The following is a 25942-nucleotide window of genomic DNA, read 5'->3' as shown; positions in this document are numbered from 1 at the left end:
ACAAAATTCAACTCTTGACATAGAATGGAAATCATAGTTTTGGTTGATTAGCTTATTCTAAAAGCTGCAGATAATCCTCTATTGTTTATTTCAAAATTTTACACAGCTCGGACCATAATTTCATCTTTCGCAATGGAATTTGAAAATTTTTCAATTAATTTATATTCTTTCTGTAAATTTTGTCATACATATGAGAGTATATTTTACTAATACAGTGGGCCTCAGAATAAACTTCAATTCAATAAAGCGAAAAATTATTTAAAAACTTGAAAGTGAGGGAATGATCTTTGCATTGAATTAATGAACCTTATGGTAGAAAAAAACCGTTCATTTTTATGGAATATCTTGTTTATTTCCAATATGTTTTCATAATTTTGTTAAGAAATATTAATTTGGGAACTAATAATAATATAGAATTTTAGAATTCTCGTATTTTTCTATCAAACATGTAATAACAATAACTTCTATCATTTGTGCATTTATGTTCCGAAAAGTTTAAAAATGGTGTGGATAAATGTATAAATTTTGTTTCAAATGGAACTTCTTGAAATTTCTTCTTCTCACCTTGCGTGTTCAAATAAGCGTATCTGTCTTTTAATTCTATTAATTAATTATTAATCATAATTAATAGAAATAAATTTATCTACAACCACAATTCAAATTAAGCATTGAACCCTTTCTGCTCCAGTAAAATTTTTATTCGAATAATGAATCTACACTGAAAGCTGTAATAACTTATACAAAACCAAATGATATTTTTTTATAATTCATTATACGTAATTTATTTTGAGAAAAAATTAAACAAAATGCCTTTAACGGTTGAAGCAATGCAGGTCTTTTGTAGGGCACAAATTACAAAAGTATCTAGTATCGACGAACACATAACACATCTTCGTTGTGGACGCTGACGACAACGAGTAGGTGGAAATGTTGAGAAAGTATGAACAACAGGTTCATCAAGAACTTCAATTTGTTGCCTTCGACGTCGTCTAGGAAGTGGCTCATTTGCATGCCATCTTTCGATTTCTTCTGAACGCCCTTCCACGAAATAGTCAATTACAAAATTAATACAAAAACATAATGTGAAGTCAATATTGCACGTCGCACTAAATTCTGTCGAAAAAACGTATACGTTTCTTTTGTTAAAATATTTTAAAATAATTACATTCTCTTTTCTTGCAAATGCTGACTGGTGTCTTGAGTGGAGAATTTTTTAATACATTTTGAACCCCTCTATTTGATCGTATCGTAACTGTAAGTAGCGTTTCTCTTTGTAATAAATATTCAGCAAGCCGATTGCTACTGTACCAATTATCTGTATAGAAGGAATAACCCAAGTTCAGTAAGATTCTACCAAGATGAACCACTATTCTTTCTGAAAGCGATAATCTAGCATTATCAACGTCTACTGGTGCTAAAGGTGTTGGAAACTCATACAAATATGTGAAATTACATATTATACATACATCGAAAAGCTTGCGAAAAGAAACAATGCGTTCTGTCAAAGGTTCTATAATTGTATAATTTTGTACTGTCATTAAGAATTGTATAAAGTATAGAGAAGTCTAATAGGTTCATATAAGACCATTTCACGGTTCTTCGTTCTATCCAATATGTGGGTGGAGGCACAAAGTTACTGCGAAATGTGTCAATACGGTTTCAATTAGTGGGTATTCAAATATCTGAGAAAAGCTGAAGCAGATCAGAAATGAGTGTATTACGAAGAAATATTGCCCCTGTTAAATTTTCATCAAAAAAATATGAATCAATTTCTCACAGTACCAGTTCATACGTTGCGTATGGTATTTTTGGAACCATCGTGGATTTTGATCAGACCAATAACGAGTGTTTTTGGTTAACATGTCCATTGAAATAAAACGTCACCTAGCTCATACAAAAAGTAATTCCTAAATAATAAAGAGACGATTTTCATTTTAAAACAAATAATGACGCCATTACACGAAGGTAGTTCGCCCAATATATCTTATAACTTAAAATGAAATTGTTAATTAAAAACAAAATCGACCACTCCGGGTATTTTAAGATAATTGTTCAGAAAGGTTATCTTAAAAATTGAAAATGCTAGCATTTATCGATATAAGCTGGGAAATATATTTCCGCATGCGTTGAGATATTCGTACTAAAATTTCAGCCATTTTGGACGCTTTCTTTTTGCAGGACTATCGTTTAAGTGTGTCTTTACGAAGATTTTTCCTAAAAATAAAGAAAATTGATCATCGAGCTGTCATTAAATGTTTGGCTACTTACTGAAGAATTATTCATGCGTAAGCTTTCTACGCGTGGAATGCAGTGCGACTTTTGGACCAAAACCGCACCGAATGAAAATTTCCGTCGGCTTATTAACGTAGTTTAAGTAAAGTGAGTTGGATGTTTTTCAAGGCTTCACAACTGTATATGAAAACCTGCATCCACCACTAATTTCCTAAAACAGAAATACAGTCAAGACAGTGTATTACCAAGGGCGAATCTGCTCTGAAAAAGGCCAAGACGGTTTCATTGAGATAAAACAATAACAGAAAAGTATTGTGCATAATTTTTTGATAAGGTAAAGGGACAAATTTCAAAAAAAAAACGACCGCATTTGAAGAAAATAAAAATTTGATCGCCATGACTAAAATTTATTAATTGCATTTCGCATTGTGAACTACCCACTTTATTCACCAGATCTCACTCTTGTTTCACTTGCAGAAGAAATATTTTCAACAGACGAGGACGTTATCTCATACGTAAACTTTGAGAAAAAAGTGGAAAGGACTAAGTGTATAAAAAGAGACTGTTGGAAAATAAAAACGATTACGGAAAAAATGTTTTGTTTCTTTTTTCGGAAAATTTACAAACAAACCTCGTATTTAGCTAGTAATGAATTTATGCGTTAATTTATAGACGCACTTTTTGAACTATTTTTTTTTTCAATGAATGTAATTAACGAAAGTCTTCTGTTGAAAAGATTAAATCGATAATCAAATATAATCAATAGATTCTTGAAATTTATAATCTGGCACCTTTATTAAAATTGACTTTAGTTTTAATAAAGTTGGCTTTATGAGTTATCATTGTCATATTCGACAAAAAGCTGTTATTTCCAACCTGCAATTTTGTCGTCTTTATAAAGTGGTTGTAGTTATTTTTTATTTTTTTACTTGATAAATTATGAGGGTTAATTATAGGATTATTCGACACGATTTCCTTTAAAATCGTCTTAAGAACGATGGGTTTGAACATCGTATACAAATAAAAAATTAAAAAAAAAATAAACCATACAACAAACACCTAGAATTTGATTTTTTTAAACCGATATTCTTTTGTCTTCATTTCCGAAAACACATGAGTCATATATGTAACTAACTATATTTAAATGATCTTCTAATGAAATGTTGGAAAAATGTGACAAACATTCACTGACAAAATTGTGTTGCACACGTCGTAAAAAAAGATGAAATGATCAAGTTGAATGGGATTGTGGATGATCTTAGAACCGATAATCGTTTCTTTTTCTAATAGCAGAATTAACAAAGAGCTTTCAAGTTCGTAAAATGTTCTTGTTTATGATGAATCGCATTCAAGTCGATCATCAGTAATCCTAGATAATTTGCTCGATACCATTGATAAAAATATTGGGTCTGAATAATGAGGAACACGAACTGAAAAAATTGATTTTTTGAATTTCGTGCGTTTGCAAAGAATCCTATAAACTATAGCTTCACAAAACAACACAAGAACTAGCAAACACGCTAGGTTATGGTAATAATGTTTTGAAATACACATTTTGTTTTTTGAGATTATGCATCAAGGGACATCAATAAATGTAGCCCGTTTACTGTGCTATTCCAATTAAACTAAGATTTGAGCAGTACAGAATAAGCTACGTAGTCTTCTAATGTCTAAAATTTGTTACCATCCACTATACAGTTCAGACTTAGCGCCGAGTGATATTCACTTATTTCGCTCATAATATTGAGAACCATTCTAGCGAATATTGAATAAAAATAAAATACATCCCTATAAAATGATACCAACTCAGGAGCTAATGGAATTCGATTTCGAAATTTTTATAAACAAACGATGACAATGTTTCATAACAATATGATCCAATTAGAAGATGTTTTGTTTTTTTGATAAGAGCATAAGCACACTTCAAGGTCATGTTAATTGACAAAATTGCCGCTACTATCATTATTATCGTCCTTATAGGGGAAACTAAATGTTTCGGATTTGGAAATCGTATATAAATCAAAAATTAAAAAAAATTATACAATAAACATGAGACTTTGATTTTGTAAAAACCGGTATTTCTTTGTCTTTAAAAGATCTTCTAATGCAAGCCTTGGAAAATGTGACAAAAATACACTGGCAAAATTTGGTACAACAGACTCACCGAGGACATTTTAGGCTTTTCTAAAATATGTTTGGTCTGCCGCCCACTGGCTCGTAGACTATTTTAAAAATCGTCTGGGTTTTTCTAGATGTAACTTTTTTAATGATTTCTAGTGGTGTGATTCAGGTTTACTGAAATGGTCCTCCTAGTTTAATAATAGGGTATAACCATAGACTAAAAAAAAGAAGAACCATAAAGTACCTTCTGTATTAAAAGACGGCACTAACTTTATTAATGGCGCACTGTGCGCGTGCGTACCTGACAGATATGTCACAAATAGAATCGATGTTATCAGAATCGCCATTCGGATAATTCCCTAATAATAGAAACTATTGAATATATGATAACAATGCTTCACAAAACCAAACAAACTTCCGATCGTTTACAATTACATATTTTAGAACAAAATACAGTAACATACAAAGGCAATTATTGATGATTTAAATACTTTCACCTTCAATATAATAGAAAAACAATTTAAATATTAGAATAATGTAATGTGTTAATATTTTTATTTTTTATATATTGTTGTTGCACATGTAGAAATATTATACAATAATTTCAACTAAACACTTCAAACAAACTGGCATGTTAATTTCAATTACGCATTGTATATGTTAATTTGTGATTAGATTTTAAATTATTGTAATAGAACAAAACAATACATTTTATCGTTGAAAATTTACATTAAAAAAATGTTCGAATTGAATTTTTATAGCAAATATCCGGATAAAAAATATGTCAGTTTGTGCAATTTGAGGATTTGAATTGTTTTCTAACGTGAGTCCAGCGATTTCCATTACAGCTCTTTAGACCGGGGTTGATAATTTTTGAGACAAAAAAAGATAATAGTAGGATGGAACATTTTGGAAAAGCAAGGAAATGTAACAGAAATGGAAAGAAAAATAATTTACGGACATTCTAAGGTCGGAAAGTGCAAGAGGGTGAGTTTTTGAAGAGGAAAACCGGCTTATTTCGATTTTCGACAAAAGTCTTTTGGAAAAAGGGTGAATGTGGAGTTGTAGGTGATGAAAATATCTACAATTTTTACCTTAGCAATTTTTTCACATAACCTCATAATTTATGTGGAAAATTGAAACAAAATGGGTGAATTTTTGGTCGTTGAAATTTCTACTTTCTGATGGCGAAAAGAAATTACCAACAGTACAGTGAATTCTCTCAATAAAAAAAACTCGCAACCGCAACTTTTTTTCATCTTTTGTACAATTTTTGGTTATTTCTTAAAATTTACACTCTAATTGCATGAAAAAGTGAGATCCCAGGTTACATTGATAAACATAAATACTTAGAGTTCAAAATTTTAATAAGTAACTAAAAGTTGTATATAATAATTGAAAAACATTTTCGAATGCAACTTTTTTTCCTTCTAACTTTTTCTGAGAAAAGTAACCATGGTGATAGTTATATTTATTACCCTATTTGAAAGTAAAGATTTCGTCGAACAAAAAACCCACTGACTTCAAAAAAAAAATTATATTTTCACGCGAGAATTTTCGAATGAAATGAATTAAGTCAAAATAAGGCGAAAAACTAATATTTCAAATCAAATAAGTTACATTGTGTTTGGGACAATAAAAGGTAAACAGAAGCTTAGTTATTTGATCTTTTTATTACCTATAACATTGTTATCTAACTATTTCCATAGGACTTGTACTTTTGTCAGATATCGAGATAAACCGTTTTTACCCAAAAAACTCACCACATTCCTCTTCTCGACAGCAGATCGTCCGTGAATATTTTTTCCTCATTTTTTAAGGCTTCAGCCCTGGTCTACTTTTGTTGTATAGATATCTGCAAATTTCTTTTCTAATTTTTGCATATCATATATTTTATACAATTATCAGCTTAATAGTAGGGGAGATTGTTGTACTTTTAAACATTTTTTTGAAATTTTCACACAGAAAAAATTTTAATAACTATTGCAAGAATTTGAATGGGTCAATTTAATTTGTGTACATTCATGTATCAAATTCGCAAATTAAATTTCAAAAAAAGTTATGCATTACGAATGGGTAACACAAACTATGTATTACTTACATTGCGTTCCAAGGAACATATGGTTATGTACCTTGGAACGGACAGGGAAAAAAACAAAATAACAGATTTAGCAGACGAGTTTATTAAGAACTTGAGAAAAACTTGTAAAAACTTAAAAACACCACAAAGTTTTTTCTTTTATAAAAATTCTGCATTTAAATAATGAAAATCTTATTTTATTTAAACAAAATTCACATTCATAGCTTTTCCACTTTTTGTCATCAATATTTGCGCATAAATTATGAACCTAACGACCACACTTAATGCACCGAATTCATTTTTCATCAGCATTCCTTAGAATTCCCGCCAAAGTAGCACTCTTCATCTGCACTATCATTGTCATCTGTTGACATATAGAGAACGCTATTATCACTTTCGAGAGGTCTCCTCTACCTTTGAACGGTGAAACTTTTGGAGTTTTAGGTTTTTGTTACCGATCTATTTTTTTGCTTTAATTTCTTCTGATCTCATCCTTGTGTCGGTTGCTATCATTGTTTTTCCAGTCTTTCTCCTTTTCTTTGTGATTTTCCTGACTAGTACTTTTGGAAACGACTATACTTCTGGCGAAATGAATAGTTTTTCGAGAATTTTTGCATTTAGATTTGAAGGTTTTAATGATGAGGTTTTTACACCTGACGGCCCAGCTCTTGGTTCATCTGTGGTTTCTTCTTTATTTGATGTTAAAGACTGATTCTGATCATCAGTAGTAGGAAGGTTGGGTTGTGGTACGTTATTTTCCAAATCTGAAAATATTTCGCTGTTCAGTGAATACATTCCGAAAGTTCTAAAACCACTTGAAATATTGCTGGGAGTAAAAACTCGAGGAAAAGCAGTTTCCAGAACCTCTGCTACTGAGTAAATGTCAAACGTTTTCCTCCATTACTAAACAGCCAAGACTCTACAACTTGGCTGCAAAAAGGTTTTAAGAGGGCCATATACAGTTAAATAAAGTGGCTGGAGCCTTTTTGATGTGTGAGGTGGAGAAGTTATCGTGATAATTCCAGCATCCGAAGCTTATTCGACTGCTTGACTCTCTAAAGATTCTGGTGAGGCTAGCTTTAAAAACTTTAGAAGCCTCCCCAAAGACCATTTTTTTCTGGATCTCTATTACATACTGAGGCCTATTTTAAGGCACAAGGATTTACTGGATCTCTCTTCTTGCTTAGTGGTATGACGATCTCTGCAAAAAAAAACAAAAAACCTAACCTCCTGTACCACGGAACGCGTTCCAAGGTACATGAGGTGATTTTGTTTCAAGGTACGAGAGGATGCATTTTTTCAATCCATTAATTTTAAAGCTTAGAGGTTATGTTCTAAACAAAACAATACTGCGTAGTTAAGTTAAGATCATTTATATATTGATAGATGGAGACACTGGTTTCCAATTTAAATCGTTTCAAGGTATACTATGTCCGAAGTACAACAGTCTCTCCTTTTTTTTCTACGACCGTGTGTTTTAACCCACTTTCCCGCACGCATTTTAGTTTTGAAAGTGTCATTTTCCCGCACTAGTGCGGGAAAGTGACATTCTTCAAAGGAAGAACAACTATCAAACCACCAGGGTTTGATTTCAGTTGCTATGACAACCCAACCCCAACCCAAGCGTGTCTTGGAAGTGACCGAATAAGAACAATCTTCTAAATTAAACCACATTAAACCGAATCCGATACAATAATATTAATGGATTCATCCGACGAAGAACTTCCCGAAGCCATTTTGAAGGCTGCAAATGAAGCTAATTCCGAGCTATTACCTGCCAAATCCAGACTAAAGTATGAGACGCAATACGACCATTTTGTTACATGGTATAAGGAGAAAGGGGCCAAAACTTATAAGGAAGAGGTATTTCTGGAGTATTTTTCAGACCTAAGTAAGGTTTTGAAATCTAATACATTATGGTCCCGCTATTCGATGGTAAAAAGTTACTCTGTTCTACAAATGACTTAAAACTGTCACCGTCGTCGCCATCTTTATGCGACCTGCAACCGATGCCATACTCACCGACGTCATCTACCTTCCAGTTGAAACCAAATCACTCCACTGGGCCGGCAATTTTTACTAGTCTACAGAATAGAACAAATTGTGTTTTCAATATTAATATTTATAATAATTAGTAGTTTTTAGTTAAAATTTTGTATATTATTATGTTTGGAATAAAATAATTTTTGACAACTGCAGAAATAACTATTTCCAGTCATGATTAGGATTTTGCTCACTTTTTATGCGCATAGAAACATCACGTGATCCCATCTCTCAGACCACTTACGTACTATTGAAGTACTTATGAATCTGTATAAGTTGTCTTGCGTTAATTTAATTTAATAAATGTTCATTCAAACGTATTGTCTTTTAAAGCACGAGTCGTCACGAAGAAAGTGTAAATATAGTAATGATCTATTTAGTTAGATTTGTGTTGTTTATATAACAATAAAACAGGAATAGTTATATACGTAACTAGTTATGAAAAGAGCGATACTGCTCAACAAGCGTAATATTTACCAAAACGAGCGCTAGCGAGATTTGCAAATTACGCGATTTGAACAATATCCTCTTTTCATAACGTGTTTACTTACAACGTTTTATAACAATTCCACACTTTAATATTTAATAGAATATCCAATTACAATGAAAATATTGATGTGAAATCGAATGGTGTTAGAAGTATGGTTACTATGGAAGCAGGTCTTGACGTATTGTTACTATGGAAGCAGGTTTTGAAGTATTGTTACTTTGGAAGCTAAGAATGATTTTTCAAAATAAGTTGAAATAAGTCAGAAGTAGGTAATTACTTGAAATGTCTTCAGATGGCAATTCAGACATTCTATTTGAAGTCAGAGAGTCAGCAAATGCTGCAGCGGATAGTTTAATACCTGAAAAATCAAGAAGTAAATACGCTCTGGCCTAACAAAAATTTGAGAAAAGGTACTACTTGCTTATTTTAAAAAATTAAAAATATTAAAGACGTCGACTTTGTGGACTACACATTCAATGTTGAGATCTGAACTCACCATTTCGATATCAAGAAGTACACTATGATTTTGGATTGGCTGAAGAGACGGTCAGCAGGATACCATGCAAAAAAATGCGGATATTTTCACGAAGGAAAATGTAGGAAGATTTATGAAAGAGGCTAAAGACGAAATATTTCTATTTGCAACAGTACGACTTAATTTACGATATGTTTATAATTTATTATTAAATAAATCTGTTCCTTAGGTCGCAATGATAATAGGGATTGCGGGAGCTTGCAAGAAGGATGAACTGACTTCATACAAGAAGGAGACATATTCGGTGAAGGCACCTTTTCTAAAATTACAATTCCAGAAAGCAAAACACATGTTAATTGCAAATTTGTGGTCACTGCTGGAAATATTGCTGGTGTCAATCTTATGCTCCTCAAAAAGTATAGAAATATTAGACCTCCTGCTATAAAGCACTACTGATTTTTTATGCGGTATTATAATGAAAAATGTGGTATACAGCCCATGGCCATAGATACCATTTACCAGAAAAGATTACCCAGTGCCTGGGTTTACCTAAAGTTAAAGGATACACAGGACATTGTTTAAGATGATCGTCAGCGTCTTTTCTGGCAGACTCAGGACGGGCATTCTGAAAATAAAGCAACACGGATGATGGAAATCTAACAGTGTAACCGTAGGCTATGTTCAGACTTCATTAGAAAATAAGAGAAGACTTTCAGAAAACATTCTGGGCCAAGCTTATGGTATACGTGTAGATATAATTTCAAGAAAACATTCACCCAGAAAATGAACTTGCTTTAAATAATCGTGTCTTTAATAATGTTGTTTTCAATGTTTATAAAACTGAAAATACTATTGAATTAATATAATGAGTTAATTGTGAGTTCAAATAATGAAATAATTGTCAGTTTTTACAGTAATTAATAAATTATTCTTTGAAACTTAAACAGTTACGTAAAGTCTTTACGTAACTACTTTTCATAACTGATATTTGAAGGTTATGTCAAGGAGTGACTTGAAGTGTCACATTCGATAGCGGAATTAGATGAAATATTACCAAGTCGGTCACGGAGACTTACGCTAAAAATTTCTGTTTTAACATGGACAAACTAGATAAACCATGGGTTCCTCATAAAGTTTGTGAGTTCTGTATTGAGTTTTACGATTATGAAAAAAAAAGGAGAATGTCCTGGATAAGACTTTATTATTTCTTTGATCTGGATGGAGCCCAAGAATCGTTTTTGTGATTGTTCCTTTTGCGTAGTAGATTCTAAAAGTTTTAACAGAAATGAAACGTGGGGGTTGTGGTTTATAAGTAATTCGCATGTTGCCAAACTCACAGATATCAGTTTAATTTACCTGTAAAAGGATGATATATATACTCCAGAGTTATTACAAAATGAACATAGAGATTTGATACGTGATCTCAATTTATCAAAACAACGACAGAGTTATTAGCTTCAAAATTGAAAAATAATGTATCGGCCCCAATAGTAACAATTACAACAACATACAAAATAATAAGCGAGTTATTACCATTTTTGGTATATGAATAACTGATTTACTGTAATGATAAGGCGAAGATGTTTCCTCACATGGGTTTAACAGAATACACAGTTGTAAAAAAAGTTTGAACTGTCGTATTTTTCGAAGCATAATGGGCCTGAAGAAACACATAATGATTAAATGTTAAATTTGATATGTGCTGATGATCGGAGCAGAAGTCTGAACACTGGAAGCCGCCAAAATCAACTGTACAGAAGCATTAGACATGTGGTTACATGGACGAATCTACTATAGGTAAAGAACATCTGATAATTGACAGGCATACTATATACCTTTAACAGATATCAGCTCATCATTGTAATTGCGAACGTCAGATGCATGTGACAAGGCACAATAAGAAAAATCATAACTTGCCGATCTGCTTGGATTTGGAAATGGTTAATTTTTTACTTGGTCAACAAACTGGATACACGAAAAACCCTTACTCTATTAACCTCCCAGTATTCGGGCTCATTTCCTTAATATCAGAACTTGTGCTGGGTCTACAAGACCATAAGCTTCGTATCATTTTTTCAGTAGGCTTTTTTTAAACCTCAACTCTTGGTTAAACTTAATGTTTGGCTATTCTAGTGCAGGATGATGTGATCAGAATAACTACCCAAAATACCTATTGGTCAAATATTATCCCAAATTTGTAGGGCCTATTTTTGATGTAATGTTTCAATAAATACAAAGAAGAATATAAGCTACATAGTTTTTAGACACTTTTGATGCTTTTTATCAATGATTGTGTATTCGCTAAGCGTTCAATTTCTTTTTTCCCGTAGCAAAAATAAAAATCGCTCTTCGGACATGGTCAGCCAAAACCTTAAAACCGGTATCTTCTCTGTTCCTCACTTTCCAACGTTGGGACGACTACTCCGTAAACAATCAGCCAAATATAACCAACTCAAGAAATATTTTATTCCTACCGGTCTACGAAATTGATTGTATTGTTAGTATTTCCGAAAATACATACCAAAACATCAGAAAAATATAATTCTCAATATTCCTGTGTAGACTTTGCTTTTTCCGTGGAGGTCTTGCACCTGGAAGGTGAATAACAATGTTAGATCGGCATGTTCCAATTTTCTCCAACATGAGATTGTTCGTATCGGAGTTTCCAATACCACCATGGCATAGAACTCAAGTCCAATTCATCATCTATATACTCTTCTTCTACATCTACTTCTACAAAATGTGAACGTTCCTACTCTTTTTCATAATCCATCTAAAATGTCTCAAAGATCTGCTGGGTATTACATCTTATCATGGAACAAACCATAATATTTAGAGTTCAGCAACAGTTGAGTTACGATCGCGCCAGGTCTAAAAGACGTTATATCGAGTGCTAATAACATTAAATTCAAAATAATATAAAATATTGCTGGCTCTCACAAAGCAATAATATGTTATGATCGGTAACCGCCCTTTTTTCCTTGTTCACAATAGTGTTAATTAGGGGTAACTGACCTTTATAATAGGTTATCTACCTGATCAACCACTATCAGTCAGCCATCAAACGTTGAAAATGAGTCTGGTCTTTCCCGAGTTTGCCGTCCTTACCCAGATATTGGAATTTTCATCGAAGAAGCGGTTCCGGAAGAAAACGGTGGATATTCGAGAGAGATGACATATTCATTGTCAGCACATCGCGGAGGAATCCGACCCTCATGGTTTTTAAATCCAACAAGAGCTCAGAGAAATGCGAGAAGTGGCTGTGAACGGCTGGGCAGTTTGAAGAAGCTTTAAGGTAGCTAATCTTGAGCCTAAAAATCAGCAACTGGCGCAAAACAGGTTAAATAGACTGACGAATAATGAGGCTTCGTTCTCTTCTTAGACGAAAGCAGAGTGGGCCTGCATGGTAGCGATGTATGTATGTATATATATGGATTTGGGGTCTCGTATACACTGCGACTTAAAGGATCTATTGTGTCCCCGTTTCTTGCTGCGATACTGGAGAACCCTATGTTTACAGCTGATCCATTAATCCCACAACTTTTAAATATCTAGAATGAGGGTTGGCTTTAATTACCAGAGATCTTCGTCTTCTAATTCATACGCTCTTATGTGTAATGCTCTGAAGTGTTCCGTAGTAGTGTTTCACACTTCGATAGAATGTGGATAGAGGATTCGTCTCTGAGCAACAGAATCTGCTCGTCTCATTATCTGCTAAGTCTAGCGTCTTCAGGTGTTTGTTGAGGTGACAATGCTCCGATAGAACTCCTGTTAGTATTCGTAGATTGTTCTTACTTACTTTGATACATTCATCAGATCTACTCTGGTTATAGTTTCCTTTACCTGTCTCAGCCCTTGTAGGTTGTCCCGATAGTTGATGTTGCTCCTATCTACCTTCTTTTCCAGAGATTTTTGCATAGTTCTGTACCACAGAAGGGTTCAGGTCCCTTGAAGGGGTTGTCTGCGGCCGATTTAGCAAGCTTATCTGGTATTGTGCTTCAAAATGCGCTTTCAAAATTGAAGCTTTAGGTCTGTAACACTTGGCGCGAGTACTGGTAGTTTACATATCAATTATGAAGAAATTGTGCAAAATTTTCTGATGAACTTTTAGTTTCCAAGAACAAATATGAGTACCAAATCATCTAGATAAATTTTCATATAATTCAGGAAATTAGTGAGTAATTTGAGCAAGTTATAAAGTGATAGAGAAATGGTATCAAGCTCGGTGGGCTCGTCATAGGATGGAGTTAAAAAGAAATCGTCACCAAAATATAACTCAAGAAAAGCTATTAAAAGGCGTTATATTAAAATATATTAGAGAATCTTACAAAATTATTGATAGTTTCATCAATTGTAACCATTAGTATATCCAAAATCTTATATTGAGGGCAACGAAGCCATTGTTGACCTGTTGAAATTTTATTTAAAACAGAAAAAAATAATGTCCAGAGTCCAGACAATAATTATTCGTATAATCAACTTTATTATATTAGCAAACTGTACCTATCGTCCTCTAGCATTAGTTGCACCAGTAAATCTGACAGGAAAAAATCAGCAGATGGCTCAAAATTAACGGATGGGACTTAAGAGAGGGAGAGAGCTATTGATTCCACCCCTCAAAGTAATAATTTTATGTATGATAACTACGAACTTACATTTAGCCAAAAAAAATATCCGCAAAAAGTGATCAGTATAATTGATAGAAGTAGGATAATGGTTTCCAAAATATTTTTTTGAACCAAACCTCATTTGAGATACACTAAAAAATAAATTTTAAAATTTATATTGGTTTCGTAGTTCTATTCTTGAATAAAAGAGAAAAAATGCGGCAAAAGTAAGAAAAGAACAAAGAATCATAATAGTTAATAATGTTATAATAGAAGTTATTCAAAAATTACTTTACAAAAAAATGTTTCCTTTCTTGCTTTATTCATAAAGAGATGACATGATTTATTTTCTATTGAATAACTGGCTCGAATTGTTTATTGCAACCTTCTTTAAAAAAAATAAAGTTTAATTTATTCGCATTTACATTTTATATGACATCCAATAAATAAAGCCACTGCAGCTGATAACCTCATTGCTTTAAATCCAACTTTGTTAAACTTATTTAGTATGAGTTTAATTTCTTTTTACAATATAATATATTATATAAATCTCCAATAAATTTCTAAAAACTTACCAACGTATTAACTGAAAAGCTCGTGGAAACTGGAATTATCAAAAATTATTATTTGCGTTAAAGGTTAAAAAATATAATCATTTTCCTTCTTTACTATGTGTTTTCACAATTTTTCCATACACCATAGTCAAATTTCGATATAACTTGCCGTATCTTTACAGTCAATCAACCAGGTTTCGATCAAAAACACTATATTTATATCCCGGTATGTCTTAATAGTAGATGAAGTGGAATTAATGTTGTGACATTAAAAAATTCCATACGACCTATCATTTCTGAGTTATATGCCTATAAAGCTGCAAAATCAGAACTGATATTTAAGTACGTTTTCTAAATTATACATTCGAACATTATGCATTTTTAATGGATGATTACGTATGTCAATGCAGTGTATTTGTCAGAATAAATAATTCTACACTACTATCTGACGGCCAGCAGCGGCTCATGCCCAATTCTTAACCGTTACAAACTTTTACAGGGACAATCTGTAGAATCTTAAGACAGCAAAAATGAATTTTTCAATCAATTTCCCAAAAAAAAAGGTATTCTCCGTTTAATTCGATCAAATTGATGGTTTAGGAGATGTACAGATTTTTAGATCGTTTTACATGTCAAGAAAGTTATCATAAATTGTAATTATTTATTGATAATACTAACAGAAGGTATTAAAACACAAGCAAATATTTTTGGAGAAGAAATGAATAAAAAAATGAACATTCGCACTACATAGTATCAAAGATCATCTGTCGAATTATACCCGGCTGTAGAACTTTTGTTAGGGTTGATCGCAGCTTACGGAAAACAGGTTTTCCTATATAAATTGAGTAAACTAGTTTCCATTAATTTTTTATAAAATCATATTTTAGAAAGTGTCTTACCAAAAAAAGGTGGCGAAGGTCAACAACGAACTATAATAACACCAGCTTTAGAGCACAATGCATTAGATTCAGTTGATGCTCATATCACAACTAGCGTACACAAAATATCATTACAATTGAACGTATCAACAAGAACTATACATAGGATTCTCCAGGACCAATTTCTCGCATCCAGAAAGTCGTTGGTTTCTAGATAAACAATGAGTAGATGATACATTTGTTGGAAAAGTACTGTTTACTGATGAAGCTGCTTTCACACGAGACGGTTTTATTGATTCCCATAATTTACATTTATGACCAGATGAAAATTCTCGGACAATTCAAACAAAGAGTCAACATCGATTTTGTGTTAATGTGTAGGCGGGAAGAGTGGATAATAATTTAGTAGGTCCATATTATAATATAAACCTGAATGGTCAGCGATGTATAGAATGATTCTCCACTCATGTTATGTGATATTCGTCTAAACATTCGCAGAGACATGTGGCTCATGCACTTCCTGGATAATGTAAAAAATCATCTTAATAACATTTTTCCTAATAGGAAATATTCTCCGCAGACTCCGGAAGTGTGTAGACGTGAAAGGTGCCCACTCCGAACATTTATTATAGTTTTTTTTGTTTTCATTTGATAAGTTGCAGTCTAATCAACTAAATTTTAGTTAGTGGCACGATGTTTGACAATATACAGTTCAATTAGAAAACGGTTTCCTTGGCATGTACAACGATGTGAAAATCTACATATCTCCTAAACCATAAATTTTATCGAGTAAAAACAAAGAGTACTTTTCGTTAAAAAATCGATCAAAAAATTCATTTCTGCTATCTTTAGATTGTACAGGTTGTCCCTGTAAGTTTGTTAATCATTGGGCATGAGCCGCCCTTGCCCGTTAGGTAGTAGTGTAAAACACACTACATCGACATACGTAATCATCTATTAAAAATTCATAATATTCGAATGTATAATTTAGAAAATATACTTAAATATAAGTTCTGATCTCGCAACTTTAAACGCCTATAACTCAGAAACGAGGGGTCGTATGAGAAAATGTTTCTTATGTCACAACATATTTTCACGTCATCTACTCACTTACTTTTTACTCCGGAGTGGAAAATAGTCAAAATACTTTGATGAAAGTATAAAAGGCAAAGTTAATTGAACACATCATTTATTACTCGTATCATTTATTATCAATTACAATGAAATAAAAAAAAAATGTGGAAATTTTATTAATTACAAAATAATAAGTATAAATGAAAACAAATTTTAATTAACACGACCTGTGGTGCTGTGTACGGTATGGAACAGCCAATTGAAATAAGTTATAATAATAAAGTGACAAAAATGCAAAAATTGTACATTTACCAATGGGACTTGAAAGCGTGACCATTTGAATGTAAAGTGACGACCTTACCACGAGATTGTCACCGCATTTTTGTTATAAATTGTTGATCTACAAATTTGATTAATGAAATCATGGTTAATTTAATCAATAACATCTAAATTATAAAAAAATCTAATCAATTTAATGTTGGTAATTATTTTTTTCATCGTTTTTTACAATTAATAAATATCATATTGATATATATCTTTTGATGAAATTATAAATCTTTTTTGTTTGTAGCTCCATCTATTAGTGAAATTTTGAAATTTCATTTAACATTGTTGTCAAATCTACCAATTTTTTTCTCTTCGGATTAATACCGCGTATTTATTTTTATTTACTTTCGTCATTCCCGTTCATGTGTCCTCTATAAGGGACAATCTGATCTTTCGACTAATGATTTGTTTGGTTACAGGTTCTATAATCGGCGGGCTGCCAACTCTCGGGGTAACATGAGTTCTTTGAACACACTACTAGAAGCAGCAAGATTTCTGGAATTGCAAGAGCAGCAACAAAACCGTACAACGGTAGCAGCTGAAACTTTAGCAACAATGAAACCGGTTTCACCTACTATTACGAAAGCGAATGTAGCGCCCGTTATAGCTTTAAGTCAAAGCACTGTTAAGACAGTTACTGCTAATTCGGCGCCTCAAACTATGGTTATTTCGTCGAATAATATATCTCCCACAATTCTACAAACCCCTATAACTTTTTCAACTCCTGCCCCCCAGGTAAGCGTTTTTTTTGTAGTTTTGTTTTGTTCATAAGGCATTATAAGGTCTGTGGGATCGGCATGTTGGGAAATAATGAACTTACATCAAAGCAAAATGAAATTTCCCCATCTTCATTTTCTGTAGTCTTCAATTTGTTGATAAACTCTAACGAATTCTTCACTCTCAGGTTTGATGGGTAGGTTTTCAAACTCCTTCATCAACCACCTGACCAATAGGTTTGTGAATTTTGGGAAGGCAATAGAGCTTTGACAATGTTGGGTTACTTACGGATTAATTATACTTGAGTATACCGGTGACAAGGTTTTTACAATTTTTAAGTGTTTCTTTCACATTTGTGATAATTTTATTCAGCGGATTCCTTGAGATTTTGGTGTATAGTCCTGTTTCGATTAAGCTGTCTTTCTTCTTAGCGTGCCGTATCAAATCCCATTGACATGGCAGAACTCTCTCTATCTTGAGCTAGTCTAAACAACTGTACTGATTGTCTTATCTCAGTTCAATGAAGAGGCTTATTTCATTCCAATTTCTCTACGACCTTCAACTTTACCAATCATAATCAACTGGAGGATACTAAACCGGCTACCACACATTATTTGTCCCAAATAAGCTATTTTCCTGCATTTAATGTTATCCACCAACTCACGAACTGCATTTGCCTTGATAAGGACTGTATCGTTTGTTTGCATAGCTGTCTACGGTATCTTGAGTTTGCGTCTATATAACCACATTTCAAAAGTCTCTAAGCGATTAATAATAGTTATTTTTAAAGTCAATGTTTCGACACCATATAAGAGAACTGATCATATGTTACATTTGATCATACGTTTCCGGAGTTGAAATTTTAAATTATCATTAGAGAAGAGTGATCTCATTTTAAAAAATGTTGTACGAGCTACCTCATTTCCACATTTAATTTCCTTATCGGTATCCAGCTCTTCAGTAATATAGCAACCAAGAGATTTGAAACTAGACACTCTTTGAATCGTTTGTCCGTTTACCTGTAGCTGTGTGTTATGGTACGGCTAGCGACTAAATACCATATATTTTGTTTTAAAACAGTTAATGTTTAGGCCCATATATCTTCCCACTCTGTCAATGGAGTTTAAAAGGCATTGCAATCCATTCAAGTTATCACACAGTACAACTGTATCGTCTGCGTATCTGATTTTATTTATAAGTTTACCGTTAATTTTTACTCCATATGATAAGTTGTGTCTAGCTTGCTTAAAGATTTTATCCGAATGCAAATTAAACAGAAGTGGTGAGAGTATGCAACCTTGTCTGTCTCCTCTTAAGATTTTGCATTCTTCTGTAGATTTTCCGATGATTCGAACGCCCGCTCTTTGGCGCCAATATAATTTTTCGATATTTTTTTCTCGAAAAATTATATTAAGCTGTCCACTCTCTCGAAATAGTCCTTTTTGTCCATTCAAGAACCTTTTTTGCTTTATCTGCTTTCAAGTAAAAACAATCTTTCCTTCTCAAATTACTGACAGTGATCAAATCACTTTTGCTGACTGATGGATTGTTTTCTTCCAGATATTTCGTTACATTGCACTCAATATTTATTTTCCATTTCGCTTTTGATATAGAAGTAAGCACAAACCATTCTAGTATTCCTTTTTACCGATATGCATTGAAAAAAATAGATGCATGACAGTAGTCATCCGTGTCAGTTATATTGCAATTTGAACAAAACAAAAATGCACAAAATAATTCATTGAGACACGCAGACATACGAGGATGTATTGACTTCTAGTTAACTTATACCAGTTCCATGCATAAACAAAAGATAGCAACGAACAATAACTTATTAGAAGTGTCATGACATATCATATAGTTCACGTCAATTAGGACATGATAGAATTACTGCAAAATGGATCCCCAAATGTTTGAATATTGACCAAAAACGTGTAAGGGTAGAAGCATCGCCTTAGATCTGTGCTCGATTTGAAAACGATGTAGACTTCTTAAACCCAATTGTTACTATGGATGAGACTTGGGTACATTTCTTCGATCCCAAAACAAAGCAACAATCGATGGAATGGCGACACTCTGGTTCTCCAAGACCTAAGAAGTTTCGTGTCCAAAAATCTGTTGGAAAAGTCCTTGCTTCAGTTTTTTTGGGACTGTCATAGAGTAATCATGATTGATTTTTTGGATAAGGGTAGAACAATAACTGGAGATTACTATTCGACATTACTGACCATACTGTTTTTGTAGGACAATACCCCTGCACACAGATCTCATGTTGCCATACAAAAAATTTATGATTTAGGATTTCAATTACTAGAACACGCCCCTTATTCACCAGATTTGGCTCCGTCCGACTATCATCTCTATCCTCAACGGAAAGAAGTTTAAAAGGTCGTAAATTTTCTTCCAACGAGGTAATAAAAACTGTGGAGGTCTGGTTTTGCAGAGCAAGAAGAACCATTTTTTTTAATGGTCTAGAGACGTTGCAGGTTCGCTGTAATAAATGTATCCAATTAAGAAGAGAATATGTTTAGTGATAAAATATTTTGACATTGATATTTTATTTGCCTCTAAGAATTTTTCAATATATCCTCGTAAATGGAAGTTGTCGTCATCTCCAAAGAATAATTAGCAAAAAATCTCGAGCTTGATCTTGTAAGACATAAATAAAGTAGCAGCCAATGCAACTACATATATCTGGTCGAAAAGCGCTTAACTGTTCAACGTTAGCCACACATCAATTTTTCGTATATTAAAGGAGAACATATTTTTATGAACAAAAGATTCTAATGTTAAATAACAATGTCGTCCAATTAGAATTTTTTTTCTATTAAGAGCTAATTTTAAATTCCGCTATTGGTATAATGAGAATCCTCGCTGGATGAGAAAAGAACATACGCAATATCTTAAAACAGGTGTTGTTTGGTTAGGTTTCAGTAAGATGGAGCACCCCCTCATAACCAAATCAATTTCCTGTAATACCTGAAGCAAAATATTTCCAAATCGGTGGATAAGGTCGATAGAATAACCAATACGATCTGACGCCATTAGGCATCTTTTTAAGGAAAAATTTCAAAAGTATTCTATACAAAACCTTCAAATCATATTACTTGAAAAAACAAATCACGAATTGCGATTAGATCAGTCACGTCTGAGATGTTGAGTAATGTCAGAAGACATTTGTATACCAGATTATCATGTTGCCAAGACGTTTGCGGCGAGAATTTTGAACATCTCCTACATTGACTTAACGTTTTACCGTTTTTATACAGTATAAAGAAATAATCAGTATCACTGAATACTGAATTCGATGTATAATAAGTGAACATTTCGTTTATGTTGGAACTGAGCCCATTTCATAATAATCTTTTCATTCTTGTGGAACAAGAACTTTTTTTATCATTTCTCTTCTTTAAACCATAAGCAACACACCGCTTCATTGTATACAAACTCAACAAGTCCAAAATAAGTTCGACTTAAATTAATAATCACAAAAATAAACATACGCTACTTTAAAAATTCTGGCTCCGATTTAATTTGGTAACAAGTCCAGGATCCGATATTACGTATCCATTAGTCTTTCCTTGTCTAAGTTTAGAGTCTTTGGATCCGATCTTGGCAGATTAGGGCTTGTAGAATCATAACAAACACTTTTAATACTTTATTATAAGTTTTAGTCGCGAAATCACCAAGCTGAGAGTGAATTTATGGCGCACACATCTGAGGAAGATTAGTAATCCCAAGGTTGCCATAATCGTGGCAAAAAAATCAGTCTATTTACTTGATTGTCTGACCTTGTAGATAACCAATAAAAAAATTTTGTATAACTTTAATCAAACTATTTTATTTCTAATCCCGTTTACCTTTACCGTATGGATACGTATTTATGTTAGTTTTTTTCTTTCCTGACGATGCAAAAAGATCAGGCACGTGTATTCTTGAATATACCTCAATATATTTCTATAGTTAGTTAATACACATTGTATATGTAAAAATATGTTTTCAGATCGTCAAGAAACTTGAACAAGATGGTCAAGTATCAAGTACCACAATACCTCATATATCGCGACAAAGAATTTTACATAATAGTTTTGATATAAGGAATTCCACAGTAAGCGAAGATGGAAGTACGGAAAGCAAAAGAAAACAACCGCCGTTAGTATTTCGAGCAGGTACTAGAGAAGTTCATAATAAACTTGAAAAACATCGTCGAGCGCATTTGAAAGAATGCTTTGATATTCTTAAGAAACAATTACCTACTACTCAGGATGAAAAGAAACCGTCGAACCTTAGTATACTTCATTCCGCCTTAAGGTTAGTAATTTTGTGCAAAATATGGTTAATTGTACATAATAGGATATTTGATTTTAATACTTAACATTCAAATATTTTCGAATGAATGAAAATGTTTGGTGGTAGAATTATCTTTTCAAAATTCAATTAAAAATAACTACTTGACATACCGTTTTAGTAACCATATTAAAGATAAGGAATTTCACTTTTTAGAAATTATGGGGCTTTTCTGAAATTATGATCAGAGTTAAGAAGATCATCTATCAGCTAATTGTGGATCCTAGCCCAGAACCAGATTTTGATCCCAGTTTCCGAACGTTGCGTTCAATTTTCGTGGAATTTCAAATTTAAAACAAGATTTTCGAGAACTTTCAATTTTTATCACTTTTTTATACATTAATCCTTCCATGATATTTATTTAGTTGTATAATAGTTTCAATGACTTACCCACTCACACGGATTTCACACTAAAGTACAATACAAATAAGCTATTTTTATTCTGAAATACCGAAAATTCCAAAAACCGCAAACCTCAGTAACCTATAAATAACGCAATAAATAACTTTGTTGGAGTTGAAAAACCATATACCAACGAAACAACACGTCAGCTGATCGCATTTACCCACTGGTCCTCTGATTTCGTAGACTGAAAAGGATCACCTGTTCATTCAACTTTTGTTTTTAAGTTACAGTCCTGATAATTTTTATCGTCTTTGTGAGATTAGTGATGGTTATGCTTTGCTGCTCATTGACATTTTCACTCGATTTTGTTCTTGAAAAGTGCTTTGAAATCAGTATTATCAATAGACATTGTTTTCTGATTGTTGGTTGCTTTAAGCTATTCGACTCTACATTTCCTTATATTTCACTGTGGGATGGGATCCTCATAAAATTAACATTTATATTGTTGTTTCTGTGAGTAACTCCTTGATAAGAATAACTATAGGGTGGTTGGAATATTATTAGCAGTGTATTGTTATCAACTTTGGGGATTGATGATTATAAAGACATTTTGGGAGCTAATTTTCTAAAATTCCTTAATGGCAAACAATTTAGCAGAATGGATACATGTGAACGGGGGAAGTACAAAGGATTTCGACAAATTATCTGAGTAGTAGACGGCTCCAATCTCATCTTTATTTTTTGAAGCATCTGTGTATACCTTATAACAGGTATTTATTTTACGTTCTTGAGAATTCTTGTTTTATTATGCTTGTTGGAGTCTCTAATTTATTGAGGTGAACAAGACCTAGCTATGTAATAAAAAAAGCTATTAACCATAGAGGGGAGAAACCGTTTTTTTTTTGTTTCCTTGAAATTGGTTTGTTTTGAAATAAAATGGAAACTAATATCTATATATTTATTAGATGCGATAAGTGAATTTGTATCAGAAAAGTTATCCAATTGATGAATTCGTTTCATTCATATTACAAAAATAGGTTAAGTTGATTTCATTAGAAAACAAGCTTCCAGTGCGTGAGTAGCCTAAGCAACAAATGTTGGAATGGCCTTCTGATACAGGTGTTTTATACTATTTTCTCTGTTTCGGCTTGTATTCACCATATTTATTCAAAGAGAAATTGTTAGAAATGTACATTAGGGTAGCATTGTTCACTTTGGAAATACTATTTGAATTTGAAGGTTTGCTTAAGTCAGAAAAGAAAATCATTCTATAAACTGAATGTCGGGTGAAGAACTTCAATTTACACCACCAGAATTGTGGAACGTAGCCTCTACCCCGGCAAAAATAATTTTTCTAAAGAAAATGATATTGTTTTGAATTCTCAAAAAACAAACTTGGTATTTCAATTAAGAGAGGTGAAAGGGCGTCAATCTCTCTTGAAATTTATAATAATTGCACATTCGATAAGGAAAATTAATTCATTTCTGTTACAAATGATTCATAACACTATTAAATTTCACTAAAAATCCCTGGATTCTCATTTTGTCCAATTTGCTTTAGTGAATGTCTTTTAAATTACCACAAAGGATAACACAAATTCTGAAGAACGTCCCAGCAAGGTATTTCTCTATATGAAATACTATCCAATTTTTATTAAAAAATTACATTATCTCTTTAGAGAGTGACACAATAATTTCAATATATTAAACTATCCATTTATTTTAAGGTTATCTCTTTTCAAGAAATTTCTTCACTGTGGATTTGTATGTTTTTTCCATATTTCATGATTATGTTCACTTTGTCTGAAATAACCTCACCGAATAATGCATCGTCCAGTCAGCTGTCAAATTGAAACTATTATTCAGGGGCACCAATCAACTACAGAAAATTACCAAAAATCGATTGAGAATGGAGCCTATTCTTACATGAAAATGCGTGCGAGAATAACGTTATTCTAATACCGAAACAGATAATTGTATATTAACATAAAAGTAACAGAAGGCTTAGCGTAACGCCAGTGGTCGAATGAACGAATGCTGGAATGGCCTTCTGATATGAGTATTTTAAGCTATTTTCTCTGTTTCGACTTTTATTTACATGAAAATTGATAACAATATACGTTATTATTATTTGAATTTAAAAGTTTGCTCAAGTCATCTATTTTGAGGTTAGCTCTTTCCAAGAAATTGTTTTACTGTAGATTTGTATGTTGTATCCATATTTCACGACTACATTTACTTACTTTGTCAAAAAACAGATCATAATTTAATGTAAATAGTATCTTAAAATTCAAATAATCTCATACCACCCTCACACAAGGGAGACATAATGTATCTTCCATTCAGCTGACAAAATGAAACTATTATTCAGGGGTACAAATTAACTACAGAAAGTTACGAAAAATCGTTTAAGAATTTAATCATCTGAATTATTTTCAATATTATTAGTACTTTTATATATTCGTTAGATAACTAATGAACCTATAGAACTATTGATAAAAACTCTTCAAAGAGAACAGAGCAGAGAATATCTCTTTAAAATGGAGCATAATAAACTTATTATAGCAATTCTTGTAAGCAAGTTATTAAGCTTAAATTTGAAACAAATTGTATGAAATAATTAAAAATTTTACTTAAGAAACATTACAAGAGATGAAGCTCGAAGTAATTATTGCCCTATAACTAAAACACTCAAAAAATGAAAGTTGAATCATTTTCAAGTTGAAAATTGAACTTTAAATGTTTTTACAAGATTTGATCTGTACGAACACTTAATCAAGCTTAGGTTAGTCAATTAATTAAATTAGATTAGTTACCCTTCTTCCAACGGTTCCCCAGTACTTGTTTCCTACTTTCATACTTCCATGTGTCATCCAAATATCTTCCACTGAGTTGCATGCACTGTTCAAAAAGGAACCTCATGTTTCCCGCTACTCTCTGCAGTAGGCTTAATTAAATTGCGCTGATTTTAGAACGAACGTTTAAAGTCCACAATAGTTCGCGGATTGTTACTGGATAGGATAATAGCAGGACAACAAGAGCTCTATAAATCTGCAAGTTATTGTAAAGTATCCCTAACCAGGATGGTGGGTTTAAAAAAGAAAACAGCAAAAGAAAATTAATTTGTTTCATCCCAATATTTGTTTTGTTATATGTGTTATAGTTAAAGAACTTGCAGAAGAGATATATCGTATGTTTTTCTAGAAAATGATTATGATTTATATGTGATTTATATATGATTTATAGATATTAACACTTATGGCTTGTTTTGAATAAAAGTGTGAATGCTTCATTGAAATATATTTTACAGGTATATTCAGACTTTAAAACGGAAGGAACGAGAATTGGAACATGAAATGGAGCGATTAGCTAGGAAGAAAATTATTGCTAAACAAAGGTTAGCCGTTTTGAAAAAAGATATGTCACATTATGACAATATCGATATTTCAAAAATTTTACCTGAAGGCGATTCAAGCCCCGTTGCCAGCGCCTCGACACCTCCAGCAGAAGAACTTAGAGAAGATATTATTAATAACGGATCTTCTGTTCATATTAATGAAAATCAAGAAATGTCTATACCGATTTTGACCAAAACGAGCATTCCTGTTGTTACACAAAACTTGACTTCAATCAAAGAGGTAAATATTATACA

General features: G+C 32.5%; 1 protein-coding gene and 1 long non-coding RNA gene across 3 annotated transcripts in view; one reads left to right on the top strand and one right to left on the bottom strand.

Annotated features, from left to right (window-relative positions):
* Positions 1–25942, top strand: part of LOC130441511 (max-binding protein MNT-like) — a 66200-nt gene that overhangs the window by 19157 nt on the left and 21101 nt on the right. For both annotated transcript variants that reach the window (XR_008909623.1, XM_056775228.1), the window contains exons 2-4: positions 17301–17616; positions 21602–21909; positions 25601–25928. Coding sequence is in view for 1 of the 2 variants with exons in the window: in XM_056775228.1 (XP_056631206.1) it covers positions 17338–17616; positions 21602–21909; positions 25601–25928 (915 nt within the window). In the remaining variant the exon portion in view is untranslated. The remainder of the gene's footprint in view (positions 1–17300; positions 17617–21601; positions 21910–25600; positions 25929–25942) is intronic.
* The window catches only part of LOC130441512 (uncharacterized), a 46987-nt gene continuing 21375 nt past the window's right edge, over positions 331–25942 (bottom strand). Inside the window, exons 2-4 of the long non-coding RNA XR_008909624.1 lie at positions 4397–4570; positions 2269–2443; positions 331–2214 (exon numbers count right to left, since the gene is read on the bottom strand). This is a non-coding gene — a long non-coding RNA (uncharacterized LOC130441512). The remainder of the gene's footprint in view (positions 2215–2268; positions 2444–4396; positions 4571–25942) is intronic.

This window comes from Diorhabda sublineata, chromosome 3 (genome assembly GCF_026230105.1).
Source record: "Diorhabda sublineata isolate icDioSubl1.1 chromosome 3, icDioSubl1.1, whole genome shotgun sequence".
NCBI classification, from domain to species: Eukaryota; Metazoa; Arthropoda; class Insecta; order Coleoptera; family Chrysomelidae; genus Diorhabda; species Diorhabda sublineata.
Note: the sequence above shows the minus strand (reverse complement) of the source record. Positions and strands in the feature narration are given on the sequence as shown.